At 35.1% G+C, this 26,004-nt stretch overlaps 1 protein-coding gene across 1 annotated transcript in view; it reads left to right on the top strand.

Annotated features, from left to right (window-relative positions):
* The first annotated feature begins 3,492 nt into the window (after positions 1-3,492).
* The window catches only part of LOC124369966 (bone morphogenetic protein 5), a 132,570-nt gene continuing 110,058 nt past the window's right edge, over positions 3,493-26,004 (top strand). The window contains exon 1 of the mRNA XM_046828199.1: positions 3,493-3,615. Within this exon, the coding sequence (XP_046684155.1) occupies positions 3,614-3,615 (2 nt within the window). The 5' untranslated portion in view covers positions 3,493-3,613. The remainder of the gene's footprint in view (positions 3,616-26,004) is intronic.

Genomic DNA, 26,004 nt, shown 5'->3' with positions numbered 1-26,004 from the left:
GCATCGTAATTCTGGTTACTATCCATCGCTGTTATTCGCAGCTTTAGAAGACCATGCAACATGTACAATAATACCATTTGCTTGAGGTATCTCCTTGACCTTAACACAACTGGCATCGTAATTCTGGTTACTATCCATCGCCGTTATTCGTAGCTTTAGAAGACCATACAACATGTACAATAATACCATTTGCTTGAGGTATCTCCTTGACCTTGCACAACTGGCATCGTAATTCTGGTTACTATCCATCGCTGTTATTCGCAGCTTTAGAAGACCATGCAACATGTACAATAATACCATTTGCTTGAGGTATCTCCTTGACCTTACACAACTGGCATCGTAATTCTGGTTACTATCCATCGCCGTTATTCGTAGCTTTAGGAGACCATACAACATGTACAATAATACCATTTGCTTGAGGTATCTCCTTGACCTTGTAACAACTGGCATCGTAATTCTGGTTACTATCCATCGCCGTTATTCGTAGCTTTAGGAGACCAAACAACATGTACAATAATACCATTTGCTTGAGGTATCTCCTTGACCTTGCACAACTGGCATCGTAAATTCTGGTTACTATCCATCGCCCGTTATTCGTAGCTTAGGAGACCATACAACATGTACAATAATACCATTTGCTTGAGGTATCTCCTTCACCTTGTACAACTGGCATCGTAATTCTAGTTTACTATCCATCGCCGTTATTCGTAGCTTTAGGAGACCATACAACATGTACAATAATACCATTTGCTTGAGGTATCTCCTTGACCCTTGCACAACTGGCATCGTAATTCTGGTTACTATCCATCGCTGGTATTCGCAGCTTTTAGAAGACCATGCAACATGTACAATAATACCATTTGCTTGAGGTATCTCCTTGACCTTACACAACTGGCATCGTAATTCTGGTTACTATCCATCGCCGTTATTCGTAGCTTTAGAAGACCATGTAACATGGCACAATAATACCAGTTGCTTGAGGTATCTCCTTGACCTTGTACAACTGGCATCGTAATTGTGGTTACTATCCATCGCCGTTTATTCGTAGCTTTAGGAGACCATACAACATGTACAATAATACCATTTGCTTGAGGTATCTCCTTGACCTTGCACAACTGGCATCGTAATTCTGGTTACTATCCATCGCCGTTATTCGTAGCTTTAGAAGACCATGCAACATGTACAATAATACCATTTGCTTGAGGTATCTCCTTGACCTTGCACAACTGGCATCGTAATTCTGGTTACTATCCATCGCCGTTATTCGCAGCTTTAGAAGACCATGCAACATGTACAATAATACCAGTTGCTTGAGGTATCTCCTTGACCTTACACAACTGGCATCGTAATTCTGGTTACTATCCATCGCCGTTATTCGCAGCTTTAGAAGACCATGCAACATGTACAATAATACCATTTGCTTGAGGTAATCTCCTTGACCTTGTACGACTGGCATCGTAATTCTGGTTACTATCCATCGCCGTTATTCGCAGCTTTAGAAGACCATACAAAATGTACAATAATACCATTTGCTTGAGGTATCTCCTTGACCTTGCACAACTGGCATCGTAATTCTGGTTACTATCCATCGCCGTTATTCGTAGCTTTTAGAAGACCATACAAAATGTACAATAATACCATTTGCTTGAGGTATCTCTATGACCTTGCACAACTGGCATCGTAATTCTGGTTACTATCCATCGCCGTTATTCGTAGCTTTAGAAGACCATGCAACATGTACAATAATACCAGTTGCTTGAGGTATCTCCTTGACCTTGCACAACTGGCATCGTAATTCTGGTTACTATCCATCGCCGTTATTCGTAGCTTTAGGAGACCATACAACATGTACAATAATACCAGTTGCTTGAGGTATCTCCTTGACCTTGTACAACTGGCATCGTAATTCTGGTTACTATCCATCGCCGTTATTCGTAGCTTTAGGAGACCATACAACATGTACAATAATACCATTTGCTTGAGGTATCTCCTTGACCTTGTACAATCGGCATAGTAATTCTAACAAATACCTCAGAATAGATTCTGTAAAACTTATTAACTGCAATGCTGGTGTTGTAACTGGTGTTTCAAAATTAAATCTGCGGCTATTAAAATAGTTGGTTGGAATGAAAAATACACAGTAAAACGAGTTTTATTTACCGGCGTTGAACTTATGAAAAAGAGTGTTGCACAAGCTCAGCTTCCAGTTTTGTAATGTCGGTTGTTGCATCACGTTTTTATGTTCTTTTATTTGGCAATAGCTGCAATAGATTACATTATTGACCTTATTTTCCTACAGTGACATCCGGACATACATGGGTCGGGTTAGCTCGTTTTACTCTAGACAGTTTTACATCAGCGTATAGTTGTGATATGATTCAGGAAATTAAACAGTATTTTACTGTTTCATATTTTTACAGGATATCCTTAAGAACAGCTCATACACCGTAATGATCATAATCAATTTCTAGGGTAGTTTTGACTGCAAATTTTGTACAACTAACAGCTCCCAGCTAAACAAACAGCTAATTCAAAATTTAGTCTAGCTAGTCGCTTTCAGCTTGAATCAAGTGATTGCTCTACGTTTACTTACCACTTAAACTAAGGAGTAAAGTATTACAAAAACGAACAATTGAGTGATGGAAATAGGTATATTTCTTTCAAGATGGTTGACTGAATTACTCGCAAATCAAATGATTGGCCAAATTGAATGAAGTGACGATGGCCGAGCGGTCTAAGACGTTGGACTTTGGGTCTCAGTTACAGATAGCGCAGGTTCAAATCCTGCATGGGACCGAAGCACTTTTTATCAGTACCATCGACCTTGTACTGTATCGACTCTCCCCCTTATTCTACTTGACAAGATCCTCGCACAGGCCCATGAGGACGGACGGAAAAATGCTTAAAAGGATCTCTCCTTTTCATAAAAAAATAATGCTATTGTACAAAACTTTGATAAGATCCTCGCACAGGCCAGTGGCCCATATGGGCGGGAAGAATGAGGCTTAAAGGGGATCGGCCTGTCCAAAAAAATAGAGCCGCATAATGTATAAACCTCGCTTAAATTATTAAGCAAGGTGTGAGATTTACCGCAAAGGCCTGCTCGTGTTCAGGGCCCTCCACTGCAGACGCATCTCGCCCGGGGCCGCGGCACAAGCGCCAGGACTAGACAATGCTAAGTGCCGCGGCACCTCACCTGTGCGGCACCACCTGCCTGTCGCCTGGGCTGAGTCACTGCCGGCGAATCCCGAGCGCGGCCCGCACGGCCCACGCGGCCCGGCCCGAGTATTTTGGCGCGAGTGGCCGCGGTCTCGTGTCACCTCGCCTGTGTGTAGTGTAGTGTAGTGACTGGTGAGTGTGCAGTGTGGCGTGTGGCGTGTGGCTGTGTGGCGGTGTGGCGGTGTGCGGTGTTGCGTGGCTGTATCAGAATGCTACTTGGCAATGGGCCGGAGCACGGGCCTGTTGATCGCGACAACAGTCACAGTATTAGCGACGTGCTCGCTGCGTGCGTGTGTCTTCGTCGCTGCTGCAGACCTCTCCGCCGACCACGTTCTGCTCCTGCAACAGTACGTGCTCGAGGGCCTCGGACTCACCCGTGTCCCTGATACTGCGAATGTGAGCTAGCTACTTCCTTACTGCTTACTTTGGCTTTGTAATACAAATTTCGAGCTCTTATACCTGTAATTTTTGTGCTTAAAAAACTCTTCCCCTTATCTTGCTATTCATTCTTTGTTTGAAGTTTATTTTTGGACGATGGAAGGATTGTGAAGGAAGCAGGATTTTTCAGGAATTTTCCGGTGGTTGTGATTCCTGAATTTGGCGTGCCACAACGCTTTGGAATGATTTGTTTATTTTAACCTAGTTTGTAATTATGTATTAGGTTAGTTATTACCTGAATAAGAGATTTGCAAATAGATTGCAGATCTCGAAACGTAGTGTTACTGATTTTTTGTTTCACTGAACGATGGCAAATGTCCGAAAAATCCTGCTTCCTTGCTATTTATATCCTGTTCCTTAAGTTGCACACCTAATTTAACTCTTCATAACTCGTTTTTATTTCTAGCTTTATCAATACTTTTACAATTAACAGTCTTGTTTTTTTTACTTTTTTAGTTATTTACTGAGTGATCTGTTGTGTTATTGAATTGTATTGTGTTAGATGAGGTTTTTAATGCATGTCGTTTATTTTAACTTTTAATTTCTTCCATTATGTAATGTGAATATTGATTTGTAATATTTAAAGGATCTTAGTATAGTCTTCAAAGTACGCAATGCACATTTTAACGATATATTCTCTTTCAATTTAGTTTTTAATTTTACGCTGTTTACCTCGCACAACTGTTGGATTATGTACAAAATTAGTGTAGTTCATATATTTTTCTTGCAAATTGTAATTTTCTGGATAAAGTGTGTTTTTTAAATTAAAATGTAAGACACATTCAGAACGAAAAACATTTTGAGTTTTTCAATCAGTACACAGTATATTTTGGATATAGAACTGTGTTTTATATTAAATTACTTATTGACTTGCAATCTTTTTTGTTTAAACCCTAAGCGATGATTTTAGAAATTGTTAGTCAAAAGTATGACAAATTACAATAATAATATTTACATTTCTATGTATAAAACAATTTTCATTCATATTATCTACCAACTCTATATGTACCATCTGTTTCATTTCATTCTTTCAAAATACCATATAGTTAAGAATAAACAGCTATATGTTGCAAAAAATCCTCTCTAGATTGACAAAGACATTTGCGAGCATCAGTGCAAAATGCCATAGATGGCGATCTATCTCAAACATTCATAGAAAAAACCAAACAGATCCTAGGTTAAAGGCGGACTTCTAATCTCGCTTTGGCCGCAAACTCTCATCAGTTCCGAAAACCATCTACGCAAGACTTTACTACGGATTGAGACAAACCTTATTTTTCATTATTAAACTTGGAAGACGTTTACGTAAGAACGTATATCGACTGTAGTATATAGTTTTATGAAGTCCCTAAAGTAGGGTCTAGATAATAATCATTACAGAAAACTCTACTCATATGATGAAGTTCTTTACAAATAATAATTGTTATTGTCCAACTACACGAAACTAGACACAAATTACAAGTCAAATTATATTTAGTTTAAATACATTTGCCAAATTCAGTAAAAGATCAAAGAAATATTTTTATTTACATCTCCTTAAAGTTTTGTGATTTATTTAAGATTACTAGGTCCCTATGAATCTTAAGTATTAAAAGACATTGTTTAACACAATTCCTAACTTCAGTTCCCCACCCTCTTCTAACCCTAAGAGGGTTAGGAAAGACTAGTCATGTTTGCTTGTCCACCAGGAGGAACATTAACTGAATATTATAACCTGCCTGGTTAAAATGTGTATTGGTTGGACAAGGCGCCCAGTTGGCACTCAATCCGACCCAATATAAATCATAACACGATGGGACCGGTCGCTTACGGTAGGTATAAACAAAATTGTTATTTTTGCGTTCAAAATTGTTAATTTTGTAAAAGTAGTTTCATATATTTAAATAGGTTAAATTTTAACTAAAGGCAATAGCAGATACAAATGAAATCTTCAGCACTGTCCATGTTGTCAAAGTAAGGTGTCGTAAGGGAAATAAACTCTATTAAGATTTTATTGTAGTCGTAAGATCAGAAGTTTAGAAATTGCACCTAGTTCTAAAAGGACCTTTGCGCTGCTTCCGGAGTGTCAGGATATTCTGGATGGATAAGGTTGGGGGTAGGGGCCGCCTTCTGTCGAGATCCATGAGGAAACTTTTAGGGCATTAATCTTAGTCATGTCCCCTCGGAAGAAGGGGAGGCCAGCTCTAAACCAGCCTCTCCAGGCAAAGCAGACCGGGGGTGGCAGGCCTTTATGTCCAGTAGAACCTTTGACACATTGGGATTCCACCAACTCCAACAGTAATCTCCCGCAGTAGAGTAGACCTATCGGACTTGCACCCCAGAATCACTAAATTTGCGGTTAATGATGTACCGCTCCTGGACATCCAAAAGGTTGCCCAGACTTAAGTGACAAGTCGGTTTTTGCTGTACCCAGTGTAGGTTCAACTGGAAGGTATAAACCAGCCGGAAGTGAAACCTCCTGGGGAAACTCTATTAAGATTTTGTGTTTGGAGAATGTGTTTATTTTAAATTCACAGCTCTTTTAAGATAACCTTAAATATCACTCCATGAGAAATTACAGGCATTTAAGGGAGGAAATATATGCAACCTAGTGATCAGACCCATGTAAAAAGGGTGAAAATAAAAATTTCACTTTTGTACAGCATTCTCATAAGTTATAGCTTCAGGCAGAGACTCGTTTTTTATTAATTTATAACAATTAGTTATATCTTTAAATTAAAAATGATTTAAGACACTTATACTAATTAATATATTTTTCTTAATGAAATTTTATAAATTAAAACCACTTCACTACCTCAAGCTGCAACTGAACATGATGGTGTAAAATTTTCACATTTTTAGCATGAACTGTTTTTTTTTTTTTTTGCCTGAATCCCAAATTGCTTGTATTTCCTTCGTTAAGTGCCTGTAATTTCACGCGACTGATATTTCTCCTTTTTATTTATTCAGGGATCGTAAACAGCTATAGACTTAACGTATAAAAAGACTTTCTAAGTCCCAAATCGATTGCACCATCTTTTTGTAACAGGTCTGGTAAAGTGTAATGGACACTAATGATGACATGGAAACATGAAAAATCTCACGAATGCACGTAACGACAATCAGAATCGCATTATGCTACCGAAGGAGGACACTTCTTCTACAATAAATAGTTTTTTAAGAATATCCATATGTTAAAATCGTCCGTAAGTTTTCACTAAGTGGAATGTAACGATCTTATTTCCCAACAAATCGATTCTCAGCAATGACATACTAGACGTTAATATTGTTTTTACGTAATGATATACTAAGTAATATAACGAATTCAGGGCAGGCCGTACTCACGAAGGTAGCACTAAACGATGGACTGAGAGCAAACAGGCTCAACTCATCATCTCACAGAATACAAGCAGCGGTTGCTGAGATCCATAAATATCTTCTTCCGGTCCTAATCTTACTACTACCGTACGAGTTGCTTTTCCTCCTTCACTCTTACACTTATATAATCATTCTCAATCGTGTAATCGTGTTTAGGTTGAATTATTTTGTCCAATTAAAGAGTTTTTCTTCTGACATAACTTTCCAGGGAGAAGAAGTAATATAGCGAAACCAATTTTGTCACTCTACGATGATTTATAGGATTCAAAATAGGAATGATAAGTAAGATTTTTTGTAAATAGGAAACCACCTTCACCCATAACTAATATACATACTGTAAAATTGTCTTATCCGTATCTCTTTTTACTTCTTTCTCGACGTTTTCTTTGTTACAAGATACGCCTTAAATGCCTCTAATCAATTCCTCGTGGAAAGATTTCAACAATTTTGTTGCTTTTATTTTCTTCAGGAAAAGTGTCTTAAAGGGACTAAAATACGTTATAAAATAAAGTGAAATAAACCCACCCGAACACCATCATCATGGTGTACTGCAACATCATTAAGTATGTCAAGTAAGTATGTCTGCACACTTTTAGATTGCATCTATGTTAAATCGATTACTGTTTCACTTGTAATATATCCGAATTTCTTCCAATTCTGGTTTAATCCAGTTAATTTAATCATATTTTATATTTGTAAATATATTGGCTATTAAAGAATCTGGCGTTGAAGAGTTCTAGGCTACATCTTATACAGGGGCGTTGGAAAGTACAATAACGAGGTAAGTCGATTGAAATTTTAAATTTGAGCATAGGTCCAGTTCCCTATCGTTTTTAATGACTTAGTGTAACAAGATAAATGTTATGTACAAATTAAATTTCGGACAATCTTTCAAAATGCTAACGTTTTTTAATTAAACCAACGTTCTATTTTTAGGACGTGGGGTGGTGTATTTGCGTACAATCACAACTTTCTATGTTTAGGACGCTGTATACATTGTGTATGATTCCGACATTCTATTTTTAGGACATTATATACATTTGTGTATCCCAACATGATAATTTTTAGAATACTCCTTAGATATTGTTTTCTAATGAAATTAAATGAAAAATAATCTTTATTGTCGTTGAAAAGTAAAAATTCTATGACATGCGTCACTAAAACTAATAACTATTCTATATTTTTCAAACGTATAAACTATAAATTTTTTTTGTAAGTTTTTAATAAGTTTACAATTAGTGTCAATAAAAAACTACTTATATACTAGTAGGGACTAAAATCTTTACACATGCAATCCCTCCAGTTTCTCAAGGATTTTTCTATGATTAATTAATGCTCTGAGAATTCATCCAAGAGGTAGTATGCATTTTTAATTAAATAATTTATCAATTGAGACTTAAATTGATTTGGATTATTAATTGGTTTTTATACGTTCCGGTAAGCAATTTATAAACCTGCTACCCATCTGAGAAGGGAGACGTTCATGAAGTTGCAGTTACTCTATAGTTTTGTTTGTGTACCATACCCATGAACATCCATCCCTGCCCTGCAACGGTTGGCACAAGAAACGGCAGAACGTGGTCGTCTCAAGCTCGTACAGGCTCGTAGGTAGTGTTAGTAATTAGAGATCCCTGAAAGATTCTCTGCACGACTCTCGGTAATCCAAATGATTGATTATACGGATACATTTCGTTTTGCAGTATAATGTTTGAAAATCTGTATTTGCAAAACCGCCCCACAGAATAATTCCATAGGGAGTGTGGGGAGAAATGTGTCTATAATCGGCTATTTTTAATAAAGATTTATTTCAGTGTCTGGAGAGGTTTCGCAAGAAAAGAGATTGGACGAAACTTTGTTAGAGATATTGCCAATTTGTGAATTACAGGGTAACTTTTGATCAATGTGGTTACCAAGGACGTTATTGCACTTATATTTACTACACTAATACAATTTTAATGGAGACATACCTAGTATATCCATTAGAGTATTCATAATTAATGGTTACAAGTGTATAATAACTATCGAAGCTTTGTTAAAATATCCGTTGATGTTTAGCTTTCCGTGAAAGTCTAGTTCTGTTTTACTGGGAATGCTGCACCAGCTGTCACTGCTGTCAGTAATATATTGTTACATACGTAGTTAACCTTTCTGCTGTAACTTTTAGTGATTACTCTTTATATTTACAACTCTTTTGTGAAAGTTTAGACTGAAATGCAACGAAACTGGCATATTGCTCAGTAATTAAACATAGAACACAAGTGATGTTAGTTACTAGTGGTTAGTTATAATATTACATAATTAGTTATTTGTGGTTACTATATGACGTTTGACAAATAAATATTAGTTATCCAAAAACCTTTATAAGAGGCTATAAGAAACAGGAACAAATTAAATAATAACAACGTTTTGTAAATAGGCCATCTTTAAGTGATACTCTTTTAAACATTGAACCTGAATGCAGTACCTGTTTACCTATGGTTCATTTTTATGTACAGTTTTTGCAATATACTTTTCACAAAACAGAACTCGTTTTTAATAATTTTACTTTCATCACATACGTTTTGTGCTTCAACGAAACATTGGATAATACTTTATTGTAGAGTATTCCATAGAAACATACTTTTGTTCTGGAAATATTTTTCCTTGTTTTAACCATAGAGAATAATCAACGAATAAATATATTTTTATACCACCAATTTAACAAAATAAGCCTAAGTGATGGAATATTTTGTTTAGATATTTTGAGCAATTAACGAGATAAAAAAAAAAAAAAACAATCCCTCCAGTCACATTTTATGTAAATACTGTAAAATACTCGTATCATAGTTTTTATTTTAGTTTATTAACAGTTTTTCTTTCGGCTTGAATATAAGATTTTCTATGGTTTTGAATTCTTACCACTCCTCATGGAATATCCAAAAATACTCTTTTAATTTTTTTAAAGTCAGTTAACTACATTTCCAGTGGCGGTTGGCTTGTGAGAAAATAACACTATCGTCAATTATTACCGGTTTGTAAATGTGTGACACCGAAATTTTTTAAAAAGCTTAAAGCTTTTAAGCTTTATTCAACCCGTCATCATACACCACTGGCCTATGTGATGATCTTATCAAACAGAACAAGGGGGAGAGTCGATACAGTACAAGGTCCATGGTACTGATAAAAAATGCTACGATCACATGCAGGATTTGAACCTGCGTTATCTCAAACTCTGATGTCTCAGACCACTCGGCGATCGGCACTCCCTATTCACCCCCTCTATTCACTATATACCCAATCCGAAACTAAATCAAAATCGAATCAAAACCGAATACACTTGCTTGCATTTCGGTTAAATTATTCCATTAAATGATTGCATTAACCAATGTTCTAGACGAACATTAATGGAAGCCAAATGTCTAACACTTTACTTCCACCTTCAAAAATGAGCCAAAATTCTTATTTATAATCCTATAAATCATCATAAAGTGACAAAATTGTTATCGCTATATTTCTTCTTCTCCCAGGAATGTTATGTCAAAAGAAAAACACTTTAATTGGACAAAATAATTCAACCTAAACACGATTACACGATTGAGAATGATTATATAAGTGTAAGAGTGAAGGAGGAAAAGCAACTCGTACGGTAGTAGTAAGATTAGGACCGGAAGAGGATATTTATGGATCTCAGCAACCGCTGCTTGTATTCTGTGAGATGATGAGTTGAGCCTGTTTGCTCTCAGTCCATCGTTTAGTGCTACCTTCGTGAGTACGGCCTGCCCTGAATTCGTTATATTACTTAGTATATCATTACGTAAAAACAATATTAACGTCTAGTATGTCTATTGTCTCATACAAAGGGCTATCGCGGGACTCGATGGGACTATCGCATATACGGATAGACAGTGACGGACGGACGTATAACGACACATACAGAAACAAACATAACTATTACAATAAACCGACACAAAGGGCTATCGCAGGACTCGTAACATTGCTAGTACAATGATCGACACAACAGGTGATGTACGGAAGAAACCATTTTTATAGAATAGACAAAACACCTCTTTTCTAGAATAAATTATACCGACATGTTATTACTTTATTGCATAAGTTATCGTTATGTTTATCATTACTATTAATACCAACTATCATAGGCTAGCTGTTATAAAAACCAATTGTGGACATTTAGAATTTGAAAAATTTGTTGATTTTGAGATCAATATTCAGTCAAACGAGTCTTGAGAGTTCCTGCATTCTACTTAGAACAATAAATTAAATGTACAAAAATAACAAATAAACCTACATTTTATATAGTCTAATGTACTTTCCCCTCCATGTTTTGCGTGTTGTCAGCTAGTTATAATACATACACTGCACAGTTATAATGATTCGTTGATAATTGTATGAACAGTTTTATTTTACGATTTCATGGATACTATCTAAATAAAATGTAATTGTGTTATGTACAAATAACACTAGCAGTTTACCATTACAAAAAAGCAGAAATAAGGATTTATCATGACAAAGAAACGATTTAAATTGCAAACATCTTTTATAGAAGTGAGTTTTAAAGCTACTATTTATACATAATTGTATTAGCTTAGCAGATTGTGAATGACATCTTCCTTCCGGGTGTATGGCTTCTTTTCCTAAGATGTCCGTAAATGGCACTCTTGTCCAGACTCTTCTCGGGTCGCTTATCTGTGACTCTTCTCAGAAGGCCCCATTTTTCCACTTATGTTCCTGACCGCTTTTGTCTGGATATCCAAGAACCTTTCTATTAAAAGCTATCACACAGACGGACAGACAGGGATGGACGGAAGGATAACGACACAGTTTTAAGATGGAACTGCCGAGTCCTTCATAACAATAGCCAATGGAATATTTTTAGAGATAGAGTACCAGTATTGCTGTAAGAAGTTTTCATAATGAATGACGTAACAGGTGGGTTTTGAAAATGTTGAGGCGGGGCGATTGTTTAGTATCTTCAGCTAATACTTTAAAATAGCTTGCGCGTAGAAATTGATTCTAAAATGCAATGTGGAACCAGTCATCGGCTGATTAAAAGCATAAATAATTTTTAAAAAATTATTCAAAGCAGATTTATTGCACGTAACTGATCGTTGAGCCTTCTCTTACTAATCTGTTATCAACTTGGGTACAACGGTTATCGCAAGATAACCGGATCAAGCAACGTAGAGCGTGGCTGCTGCTTGAATGGGTGACTGCTGAGCGATCCTGTCCTTGCAAGCAGCCCGCCTGCCCGGCCATTGGTGGTGGTTCGGAAATCACCTTAAAGCCTTTGGTCCCCAGGTTAAGTGTTAGAGAGGGCTTCTTAGCCCTAACTTCGCCTGGTAAAATAAGTCAGTCACCTTTACTTTATTTGGCTGAAGATCAATATTGTATTGTGATTACAATATATAAAATTTACATTGCTACAGACACACATTACATTCGAGAGGCTCAGACATTGGGAAACGGATCAACGACAAGTTTGAACATAGCAAGAATTGTATGAATAGCAAATAGCATGAATTTGAGCTCTTGGAACAGCGAAAAATGTGAACACGGGTTATTAGTGAGATTATCACTATGATGATACGAGTGTTAACATTCCAATGTAAAATCCTAGACAGCGTTCCTAGATAGTGTACATAGAATTTTTGAAGCTTAGTCCAGACGTAGAGTTTTTTCGTGGTAAATGTGCAACAATTTATATATTTCATCATATATTACATAATATAAAGTGAATGAATCCATTTATATGCATAATTTTATTTACTGAGCTAACGCAAATACTTACGCAATTGAACAACACAATAAATTTTCCAGGCTAAGCTAACCTTTAATTTCTATCTTCTATAAAGATGTATAAATATGTACGGGTACACCTGGTTAATAAATTAAGTTATGAATAATATTATCAATACAAATTATTCACGATGGCCGTTTTGAATATTAGTAAACAAAAATTTCGAAACAACCCAAACTATGTACCGTATATAAATGCTTTATTAAACAAAACACAATAGTTAAAATGTTATTTTTTAGACACTGTGTAATTTAAATTACTTGGTAAGAACAGTCTATTCATAAACAATGAACGTAATTAATAGAAAACTAGAAACAATTACTTTAACCATGTACTTTTAATGGTATTAGTCATGAATTGCAATAGTTGTATTATCAGAATAAAGGGATACGTGAAATTTCCGCTGTTGGGCTTAGAGTACAAAATTTGAAAATCGTTCTAAAACATCGTTCATTGAAAATGTTCTAATATTGAGTCTTGTGGAACTCCTGTTTCTCTACTGCAGTCAAATTGGATTTTGAATTAATCATTTTTTTCTGTATCTCAACTGGATGCATTTAACATACGCTCTCTTAATAATGTAAATCTTTACTTTCCAATTTGGGCAAAATATTTAAGTTTTGCTGAAATATCTCACAGTTCCATTAGATTTTGCTGGTAACCTCCACTCCAGCTTCTACAAAATATATTTACAAAACACATGAGCAGACAAATGAATAATGTGCAAGTAAACGCACATTATTGCATTATCGTACATTATTTCCAAGCTCAGTTTTTTCAGCTTATATAGATGAAGCTTCATGTACAATTTCAAGTCTGTATGCAAGTTCGTTTTCGATAGAACAGAAAGACAGAAATGAAACTTTTCCCCGTTTCTTCACCAAGCCTACGATTGCAGAAGTTTGTTTGAACAATACTGGAATACTTGTTAGGAGGGAATCGAGAAACCATATTATACAGTTTGTTTTTTAAATCATATGTTTTCCGAATATTTTGGTGAAATGTATCAGAATCGAATAACATAAAAGAAAATGAAGCAAATTTAAAGCCCAAGCATCTATGTTCACATCAAATTTTAGATTGAGCTTGATTCATCAAAGTCTATATCATTGTATAATTTTAATATTTCATAAATGTTTAATACAGGCAATGTCCTCAAGTGAGATATTTGAACATCTTAATTTTGTAGTAATTAAGCATTACCAAATAACAAACTGTACAATGTAAAAGTTTTAATATTAAGAATATTGAAAATGAACTAAAAATTCTTCAAAACTTCGTATTATATTAGCACGTGTTTCACCAGAAACAGGTAATTGTGTTCATCTAGGTAACACGTGAAACGTATGCGCTATCGCACACTTAACGTACATCGAGGATGACGTCATAGTAATTGAAATTAATTTCCAACCCTCTTGCCCAATTACTCCCAATGAATATGTAAATTTTTCAAATATATTGGTGTATCCACATCTTTGTTCTTGACATAAAAAAACATTATCAAATTCAAAATAAAATGTACTTTTCCAAGCCAATATTTCTTCCGATCTATTCCTTACGACAAAAGTAAGTTATTCTTCTAGAACACTCAGCTTCTGTTGTACCTGTAATGTTGAGTTTAGTCTTCATCAAGTCTATATTTTCTATTATCGACTTGTGTCCAATAAGGGTCAGAAACTACAAAACAAACAAGAAACTGAGCGAGAGTACGGTAAACGCTCTGCATTTCGCACTATATTTCCAGTCGTAAAAATGTGTGGCCATGACCACATGTTACCGGATGAAAATTAAGCTTTAAAAATAAATGGCTTTGTTTAGAAATTATGTTTTCCCGGTGAATAAGCCTGGCAAGAATCCCACGCGCTGTAGCGGAAGGTCCAGTCAAGTTTGCAGAGCTATTTTAGACCCGTTTAGTGAATTCCTGAGTTATTCTTTGCTTTGATATTTTATATCTGTTCAATAGCGTTTGATGCAAAATTTACTATTCCGCGTATTCATTTCTACATTTGAGTACGCTTATAATAAACAAGGCAGGAGTACGTACTACGTGTCGCATAACAGGATTCGCTGAGGTTGCATGCATTTTTTTTTTTAAGGAGAAACCGATCTCCTTTTATGCCTTATTCTGCCACTGGCCTGTGCGAGGACCTTATCAAACATAATAAGAGGGAGAGTCGATGCAGAACAAGGTCGAAGGTACTGATTAAAAGGGGTCACAGACAGGATTCAAACCTGCGCTATCTCTAACTTAGACTCAAAGTCCAACGTTTTAGACCACTCGGCCATCGGCCCTCCCAATGTCGATGTTTAGTTCTCAAGATGTCCTGAAGACAGATTGACAGACAGATATCATAAACAAAATAATTCGTATAAAGCTACTAAGTGATAGGCTTCAATGGCGCTCGGCCAAATTCCGTGGTTGGACATGCACCGTCATTAGTGCATGTAATAAGTTGCACTAATAAGATTAATACTTTATGGAACTTATTATTTTCTGTGTATAAATGAAGTTTCTTACAAAATTAAATCTTTCCCAATCTTTCCACGTGATACATCCACATTTTTGTTCACTGAGTTAGGGCTGATAGCAGTGTTTAGGTAATAACAGTTTCGGTGAGGTAGGAAGGGCACTGCGACGCAAGAGTGCGTTGATATCAAATCTTGTAACCGACTTTTAACATTGACTTTCCAGTCTATTACTTTTATGTTTATACCGTATGAAGTGTGTTTACTGTAACTTGTGTTCAAATCTCACATGATTGACCTCAGCTTGTTTACCATTGATTTATTCTGCTATTTCCTCGAAGGCATCATGGTTACTAACAAGATTAATGAAAAAATATTAGCTCAGGCAAATCCCATCAGTGATGCTGATATTTTTTTTAAGGAGAGACCGATCCCCTTTTAAGCCATACTCTGTCCGTCCTCATGGGCCACTGGACTGTGCGAGGATCTTATCAAACAGAGTAAGAGGGAGAGTCGATACAGTACAAGGTTGATTGTACTGATAAAAATTGCAACGGTCACAGACAGGATTTTAACCTACGCTATCTCTAACTCAGACCCAAGTCCAACGACTTAGTCCCCTCGGCCATCGGCTCCCAAAATTGAAATATAATGCAAATTTTCTACAGGGCAATTCATTTTCGAGACATAGTATCGACGGACAGAAATGAAATGTATTTTTTCCAGCCCCTCGAGTAATGGGGCAATGAAAGAATAAAATAAACCTGTCACTTTAAATTTCAACTACGCCTGCTAGATTCATCAATGTCGGACTAATATTCCATTTGGAATAGTTTGTGAGTTGGTCTTTCACAACTTTCAAACTCAACCTCAATATTTCAATATTTAACTGGTGATTTTACTGTTGATAAGAAAATTATGAACGAGAAGTAAATGTCTACATGGAATTACTTTTCAAAAATGTCAAGAGTAAAAATAACTATTTATATTTATAGGTATCATCCATTCCTATGCAGGTGCTCTATATTGACATTAAATACATAAATTTAGTTTAAATGCATTGAAAGAAGTATCGAATTATGTCTAACAAATATAAAAATAATATATAAATATGTGCTTTCTGTCATAATTTTGGTTAGATCTCGATAAGACATAAAAGCTTTAAAATCTATTTGCGACAGCATTTCTCAAATGGATGCCACGCTCATGTCCGAGAGGGAAACAACTAAAAATAGAAGTACTCGTCATATCCTTGAATGAAACATGTTGATGGGATCAACGCCACTAAGATCTTGATGTAAATATATAAAAATATACAGTAGAAACCTCTTTTTTTGTTAATTAAGAGAATTCAGAATTTATATTTTGTTTTATTTTGACCTCAGTATGGAGAACCTTTTTGGCTCAAGGAGATCTAGTCTAAACATGAAACTGGCAACAAATCCGCTTAGAAATGTTAATACTTACATACATGGCTTCGAAGATAATATCGAACGCTGATTGGTTGATGTACAGCCAATCTCGATTTAGCTCTGTTTATTAGTGGATGTGCATTACTGGTTGTAACAGTATATCCACAGGCAGTCTCGGTTGATCATCTGGTGACTGAAGATAGCTATCCATACCGAAACTGAAATTTTAATTCTGCTAGCAATCTTTCGACGCGTTGTGAACCGAGAAGTCATGATACCGACTAAGCATTCTTAAGACCCAAGATATATTCAGTATTTACACCACTTACTAAGATTCCAGCAATAACAATAATAAATAAATACAATTCAGCGTTGAAGTTACTTATCAAGATGTTTGATCTTATTGTATTGATTGTTGGAAGGACGTTAGGTCTAATGACCTAATTTTTAATGTGCCAAAACCCGAGTTTTTTGCTAATTAAAAATGTGTATTTCGAATTGTGTTTTTCTCCTCAGAATACAATCATCACCAAGTAAAAATCAAATTTTATATTTAATCATTAATTTTATGTTGATACTAGTTGATTGGATTAAAATTGTAATCCGTTGAAAAGTTGTGGGAGAATTCCCACATTGTGTTTTGAGCACCACCAGTTCTAAGTTACTTAAAAACATTTTTGCGCACGAAGCATGTTTTGTTTTTCATATACTTTTTTGCATAGAGACAAATTATTCAAAACGAAGAGGAACAATATTATATAATAACGTTCCTCTATGTATAAGGTTACATCGGAATGACTATTACATCGATTTCTTCTTCCTAAGCTGTATAACATCCTCAAGTTGAAGAAAGAAATACACAGACCGCATAACTCTATATGACAGGCTCGCCGAAGACTTCTGATCACCTTATTTTGGCATAGAGTTATCTATTTATTTATCAAAGGTACAACAATTTTGCAACAATATATAACAAACAATAGACATATTAAAGACATCAAGAATAATGTGGAACACAATAAGCTCAAGAGGCAGACATTACAACAATTCTAACAAAAGAGCAATCACAATGGGGGAGCAGTAATCTTGCGATTCAAAAACGAAAGTTCAATTTAAGGGAAAGTTCAATGCCAAGGCGATTGAGTCGAGGCAGAGGAGCAAAGTACTCATAGTTTGTATCTTATTGCCTGCGACTAAAGAAGTCTCTAGAGCGAGATCCGGTAGGGATGCGGAAATCGATTCGACGGAGGAGATGAGGAATGTCGATAAAATGGTTAAGAAGCTAGAATAGAAATGTGGCGTGTTCTATTGTCGTCTTCTATTGTATAAGGACGCTGAGTCCAAGATGATTAGCTAGTTCTTCAAATGGCACTTCCAGATAGGGAAAGCTCATTCCAACAAGACGCAACAATATCCTTTGTATCCTCTTCAAAAGCGAAATATGTTCATTACAGTTCGGAGACCGGATCACACAACAGTATTCGCCGAATTAATTAAGGTGACATACAACATTGTGAGAGTGAGATGTATAATAGAGAATCCAGAGCTGTCATCATAAATGTTCTCAGAAACTTATTGCTACATTATGTGACTGAATGGGAAAGGAATGAACTCCAGGTGCTGTTACTCCAGGTTCAGTAATAAATTATATCGGGTGTTGTGTACGCCAGGTACAGTCAGGAAAAAACACAATAACAGTCGACTCGGTTCTTACGAGACCTGAGTGTACTAACTGGAGTTTAGTTCCAGTGGAGTTCCTGGAGTTTGTGGAGTAACCCATTTTTAGGCTATTAAACGTTTATATAATGTACGAGAGATAACAAGGAAGGTGTAAATTGTGTGTGTGCGCCTTCCTGCAGTGTTTACGTTTAGTTCAAAGATTATGCGTTTGTTTTCAATAGTATACATTCTTAGAGAAGACCTAAAGTATAGGAAATTAATTGTTTTTAAATAGGTTTCCTTCGTAGATCTATGTTAGGATTACCTAAGACTAAATGGATAAACAAACTGTTACGTTTCATAGAGAAACGAGAGAACATTTTGGATATTGAGAACGAATCTGATTAAATAAAGTTTTACAGTAAATTCCTTGATTAAAAAAATAAACGATTCTGTTTTTTCTGTTTTATGAAAATAAATATGAAGATAAATAATGTTCATAATGAAATGTACTTATATTTTGTAAATAATTCTTTTCATATGAAATTACACTTTCAACGTAGTACTTATTTTTTAAATTCAAGATGGACTTTTTTAAAAGTGTAATATAGCTATAATTGGCAATAAATAAAAATTAAGCCTCGTTTCTCAGTTGTGTTTAGATTGAACTAAATTGGCCTGGACCTACTCAAAACTTAGTAAAATGAAGGGATAGCAGGATTTCGGACATTTGTTTACATCGTTATAAGTTACAAAAGTAGAACACCACGTTAGTGCGTATGAAAATAGAAACGTAGTAACAAATGTCCATTACTGAAATGGATGCTCTTATCATTTCCTCTAAACGTTCCAATAAATACGTATTGAAATTTTTATATCTGTACGACCTAACATGTTCCTTTTGGGTAGATGAGGCACTTGTTCACAAATTCAAAATTTGTTGAATTTGAGGAGCTTAATAATTTATTTATGTTAGCCTTATGTATTTATGTATTACTTATTATATCTCATTCCAATGGTCTTAATAAAAATACTATTACAACGCAATCAAACCATTTCACCGAGTTTTAATTTTGATTTTCCGCACTTTTTCTTTTTACCCTGTGAATTTTATTCACAGGTTGAAAACTCAAACGATTGGGTTTAGATTATTTACAAATTGATTTACTCTTCTATTTTTTGTTGCCATCATGGTTACCTACAGGATAAATGTAAAAATATTCGCTAGCGCTTAACCAAATCCCATGGAGTGACATGCGCCATCATGGAAATCATAGTTGCTATATATGCGAAACACGCAAAGGTTTAAGCCTGTAGTCACTTCGTTTTTTAGATATCTTCTGGATAGATATATAGACATAAATAAAATTCTCCAACCCCACACGTGATATGCTTCGCTAAAGCTCAGCCAAATATATTTTGATTGCTTCGGTTGTAAGCACTCAAAATATCCCATGAAAGCAATCCCGGTGATTATAATGTATGCAATAAGTCTTGTATTGTCTAGGACAGCCATATCGAATACAGTCATGGATGATCCTACCCAAACCCTGAAGTGAAACGACCGAAACAATGTTATACCTCAAACACTTATTATTATTGATGGTAGAACAATGGCTAAATATTTCATTTTAAAGATCAGATTAACACTTATCATAAATATTTGGAGCTTTATAATGTATATACTATTAGAATATTTACAACATAAAATATTAAGTATTAAAGTAAAGATTTATTTCTCAAATAACGAATAAAAGTATTTTAAAAATCGAAACGCTACTGGATACGTAGCCTATGTCCTTTAAATGAGACAACTGCCACAGGTCTTCCACATAAATAGGGAACTCATTTTATGGGGCTAAAACCAAGATAACAGCCAGTACAAAACATTAACGTACATACAAATATTATTAATTGTTTTGCCAAAATCTGGAAAAAACGTTAATTCTGTTCTTCTGAAAATGACAATTCAATTTGTACATTTCTACAAGATTTCGTGGCTTCTGGAGTATCTAGAATTAGAGCTCAAAGACAATATCAACTGTTTTAGTAAAATATTAAGAAAATGTAAACCCAGAAATATTTTAAATTTCGTATTAAAAGATGTTTTGCAGTATAATTAAGCATACTATTAAAAATGGAAAGACAGTCGCGGGACTAACCAACAGAAGTGACTAATTATTATAACGGGCTGTGAATGTATATTGTGAAAAAGTATGTTTCCTGATTATTAAATGGTAATTTTTTATATTTGAGAAATATGATACACTAAATTACTTAACATAAAAAAAGTTTGATATTCTATAATAATTTTACACATTTTATTATTTGTTTACATTTCATGTATTACAATGATCCCTGACTTTAATCACAAGTATTAAAGTAATAAATATTTATACATTTTCATTATTACCGTTTATATTTGGTTCTATGATTTGGTCGGTATCATTTTCACTACCATCTGGTCTTTCCGAAATAATTACTTCACTTTCATTACCACAACATTCTAAAAATGAAAATATCAGTTTAAAACCTCTTTCTTCCGGTCTCACATTCACATAATACCCGCTATTCCAATAGTACATTAGTTCGATCTCTCAGAGCAAATAAATAGATCTCATCTACAAATGTCTACTAAATCTCGCAAAATTTTTTATCGAAATATTTCTTTAAATTTAAACACTACTAATATTTTTTCCATCTTCAACTTTTATTAAGAAAAAACACACACATAAATAACAGTATTTTTAACTTAACTGTATCAGAGGCCGAGTCTCTGATAGTGACCAACTATGGACGGATTGACCGCTACCTCTCCCCCCCCCCAACATATGTGTCCGGACACACTCCATCATTTTGACTCCAGACATTACATTGACATTGGCTGCGTATAGTTTAGGGCTGTGGCTTTGATCGATTGATCAAGCAATAATAGTTACATATCATCATTTTTGGAATAATTGTTGCAATTATTGTTTTTATCTTAAGCACAGGCCACACTATTGCCTATGTAGACCCATTTCCTTAGAGCAACCCTTTACTAAGGCAGATAAGATAATAATTTATTTATTTATTTCCAACGGCAGCAGCCAATTTACAAAGACAAGCATATATGGTAGAATACAGCGGAAAAAATTAATACAATCAGATGAAAAATCTACATAAAGTAACAAAATAGGTAAACAAAAATTTGATAATAAATAATAAGTATCCAAAGATATAACAAGTTATAAATATCCAAAACATAACGAAAATAAAAATAAAGATTAACAAACAACAATAATTACTCAAGTATGGAAACAACTCAGAAAATTGATTTAAATAAATTGTACTTTACATAAAAAACAACTAAAGTATAGGTAGACATCAACAAAAGTAGAATAATAAATAATTACGTAAAGGAAAAAGTATTTATAAAAAACTTTTTGTGCAACAAGAACAAGCAATCAACTAGCTAACGAAATTATAAGATTGATAAGAGCGAAACGTGATTGATTTACTATAAGAAACGTGTTTATTTAATTTGATTTTTTCTTTATATAATACAAATTGTAATGTGTGTCTTTTCTGTACAGTATATACTGCCAATTCCTGTTGGAAACAATACAAGATTAGTTTAATCTTATTCATTCATCCGTGATAACTGAAATAAGAAATACAAAATTCTGGAATAAAATCTTGCTAAATATCTTGTAAATACAGCATCTATTGTTGTTCCATATCTTCCTGTTCTAATGTTTTATTGTTTGACATTGTTTAATTTAATTTATCTTTTAAAAAGTAAATTAATGGTTTTGACGTTTCTTGAGTAAAATCTGTTTTTACGTAATTTATTTTTTAAGTCAATGTAAGGTAAGGCTCAATGTGATTGAGTAAAGTTTATAATGTTAATCAACAGAAAGACTAATTTTCTTTCAGGATTAGATTACACTACGGCTTTGCTAGCTAGAAAAGATCTAATCAATTTATTTTTAATCCTTTAAACATGCATCCATAACCAGCCAAAAGAAGTAGTCACATCAACAAGGAGCGACAGCAACCTCTTACTAATACGGCTGGTAGCCCCTAACGAAACGGAGAAACGCACTGACATCAAAATGGCCGCGATAGTCCCGCCCCTAGCGGCTACAGAGCGAACATGCGTGATGTGACGTTCCGTGACGTGAAACGAAAGTTTTTTTACAAAATACACATCCATAGCCTGCTAAAGGAAGTAGTCACTTCAATAAGAAAGATGTCATTCGATTTATAGAAATTAAAAAATGAAATTCGATAGTAATTCTGGCCACTGTCGACAGACTAACCGCATGTGCATGTACAAGTACTCCAGTTCACACACCTGTTTATACAGTAAACCCCTTCATCAGTGAAGATATATGTATGCAATCAACCGTTCTCGGCTTTGCAATTCCCGGAATTCTCCATACGACCAACCCTCCATTCCCTATGTCCGTATGATCACATGGCCATCATTGAAATGGAATCCATCTCATAGTTTGATCCATCTTCCAAATCATCTAAACCTCCAATAACAAAAATATTTAACATTTAATAGGTCAATTGTGACAGATTTTAGCTTGGGAAATATAGTAATTAATTCATCGGAGGATAATGTAATTGATAATACCGACAGCCCACAAATTTAGTCTCTTCAACAAAAGCAACAATGGTGGCAAGTGGTTTAACACTGAGCAATGCTCACAATCCCAATCAATTAATCAAGTAGCGTTGACTCAAAAGAAATTGTGGTAATGTACGGGTGCTTCACCGGTAATTCACTTTAGGGAATAATAAACATAGACCAATACCGGGTATCTTAAAAGTACCGCCCTCCCCATTAACTTTCTTATGTATACAGATGAAGTGATATACTTTTGGGCATGTTTATATGACCAGCAGAGGATTTTTTATGTATGAAAACTTTTGACCTCCTAATTGGGGTAGTTTTGGGGTAAGTCAAAAATTTTTAAACAGGAACCGCTAGCAAGTGGTACCTTATTTTAAAGGTATTATCAAAATAAGAATAATGGCAAAACTAGAGGTCTCTAATATTACTCTAGCAAATGTGGTGGTTAAAAACTTTGAGTTATCCCCAAATTACTCCATTGGGAGGTCAAAAGTTTTCATACATAAAAAACTCCTCTGTTGGTCACATAACATGCCCAAAAGTTAATAGGGGAGACTTTTAAGACACCCGGTATATTCACTACGTAATTAATACCTAACTTATTTTTAAAATACCGTTTAAAAATATGATGGAATGCATCCCTTTGGTAAATGAATCATATTTTTATAGCTAACTTCAATTTGGTTAACAATGTCGTTAGTTGTTTTGGTTTAATCAGGGTTACACACACAAAGATTTAATGAACACACTCGATTTATTTATACGCTTTTCCTATTGTAGAAACCAAATCTGCTAAATTACCTCAGCCGCTTTCCCCGAACTCATCCACAGATCACAAAGCTTCAAACTTCCAAGAACTATTTCAGACGAGCTTTGAACTGTGCGATGTTGTTTGATTCTTTTACAAATTCAAGGAATTTGTTAATTATACAGTTGTCCAGCGGTTGTTATCCGATGTTGCTGTGTTGTATAGTTGATCTTTCCTGTTCCATGACGATATCGATCGACCCAATTTCACCGGATTTTAGTCAACGTTGAGGATATATGATGACAGTAAAGTTAGGAATCCAAACGTACTAAACAGATTAAATGCTATCATTTCAAACGTAATTTTGGAAACAAGATTAACAGATTTTATTGTTAGGAATGATTTAGACAGCGTTTCTTTCGAGTGCGAACCCGCAGACCACTATTTTCCCATGTATCCTCATCTGTTTCATAGGAGTAAAGGGGATAAGGTTTAACGCGTGACAGTACGTCAAAGAGAAACCAAAAAGACAAAGGCTAGGCATTTATAGACTAAGAGCCGAGCCAATTTGCACTGCACACAACCAGGTTTTTCTTGAAATCCATAGAGGATTCTTCCTAAGAACGAAATTGATCGTCAGCCGTGCTAATTTTGGCGGATGAAGGGCATTGAAATGGTTAAAATGATAGATGATAATTGTTTTAACAAATAAAACTATTTTAGTTCAATTGAAATGTGATTAATTGATTTGTATCAGGTTTAGAATATTTCTATCTATTCTTAAGACAGATAAGGCGAGCCTTCTGGAGTTCTGAGAAGATGATAACGAACACACCAGCACTATTAGATAAAGAAATAGCCGTCGGAGACGAAATATAGTCACTGTACTGTCCATCCGTTACTGCAATAACCAACGCTACGACTGCGGAATTTCAAAAACATACCTAGAGGAGATGTAGGACTGTTTGGCATGACAGAAATAGAAACATAGAATGTTGCGGTCAAGTTGGAGGCAGACGATGGTAGGAAGCAAATAATGCTGCTGACAGTCTTAGGAATCCAATCTATTTATAAAATTTCTATTCACGTTTGTTTACACTGTAGATTTCATTGTTTGTTGTTGCATTCCACAATTTCCGACATATTTACTGCTACACCAACCCCCTCAAGTGTTACCCCACGCTGCTGCGGCCTAGCCAAGAAATTCCTGTAGGTGGTTCCACAAAATATTTTCTCTCTTGGTCTGCGTTCTTCAAAATTATCCGCTGAGCGCGTATCTGTTTCCAAAGAGATCATATTTTACAACGCGAGAAGTATACATTTTATAATAGCTTTCATAAGAGCTCAACAGCCTTTTCCTTGTGTAAGATTCCTTACTGTTGGATCTGTTTATCCCAGATTGCAAATTACCTGATAGCATCACGACTAGGTTACCTTAGTAGATGCTAGAACGTGACCTTCACTGTTGCAGTGTGTTCCACAGGGTCATGTAATCATATGGGAGTCGATGGTTTGAAAGACATGGCTATTTTTGGTGCCAACCCCCTTCAATTTAAACACCGTCTGTTGTTTCTATTATATTTAAGTATATTAATTAGTATGATGAGAATGTGGAAACAGTTTCACAATTTTTTGCTGGACAACATTCAATTGAAATACACAATTATGAGATATGTGTATTTAGATCGACCATCTTTAAAATTCTAATGGTCCAAAAACCGAGAGCCAATTTCCATTGTATGGCGCACTCAACCTGACTTTTCTTTATAGCTACTATCTTAAAGCAAAGTAAAAGTCCTTAAGACAGAACTTCATGTCAAACCGAATTTAACTTCTTTGTTACATTGAAAATTTTAGACACGCTGCGGACCAAAAACCAAAGAGCCAATTTGCATTGTACGGCGCACTCAACCTGACTTTTCTTTATAGCTACTATCTTAAAGCAAAGTAAAAGTCCTTAAGACAGAACTTCATGTCAAACCGAATTTAACTTCTTTGTTACATTGAAAATTTTAGACACGCTGCGGACCAAAAACCCAAGAGCCAATTTGCATTGTATGGAGCACTCAACCTGACTTTTCTTTATAGCTACTATCTTAAAGCAAAGTAAAAGTCCTTAAGACAGAACTTCTTACCAAACTGAATTTAACTGCTTTCCTACGGCCCTTCACAAAGATTATTACAGCTAGTAATTATTCCTATCCATATTTTGATCTGCGGTAGATGACCAACATCAGAATGAATGCTGTTAACCATACCACAAACTCTCCAGTGAAGGCTATCT

Source organism: Homalodisca vitripennis, chromosome X, assembly GCF_021130785.1.
Source record: "Homalodisca vitripennis isolate AUS2020 chromosome X, UT_GWSS_2.1, whole genome shotgun sequence".
NCBI lineage: Eukaryota > Metazoa > Arthropoda > Insecta > Hemiptera > Cicadellidae > Homalodisca > Homalodisca vitripennis.
The sequence above is the reverse complement of the archived record's forward strand: the minus strand, read 5'-3'. Positions and strand labels throughout refer to the sequence as shown.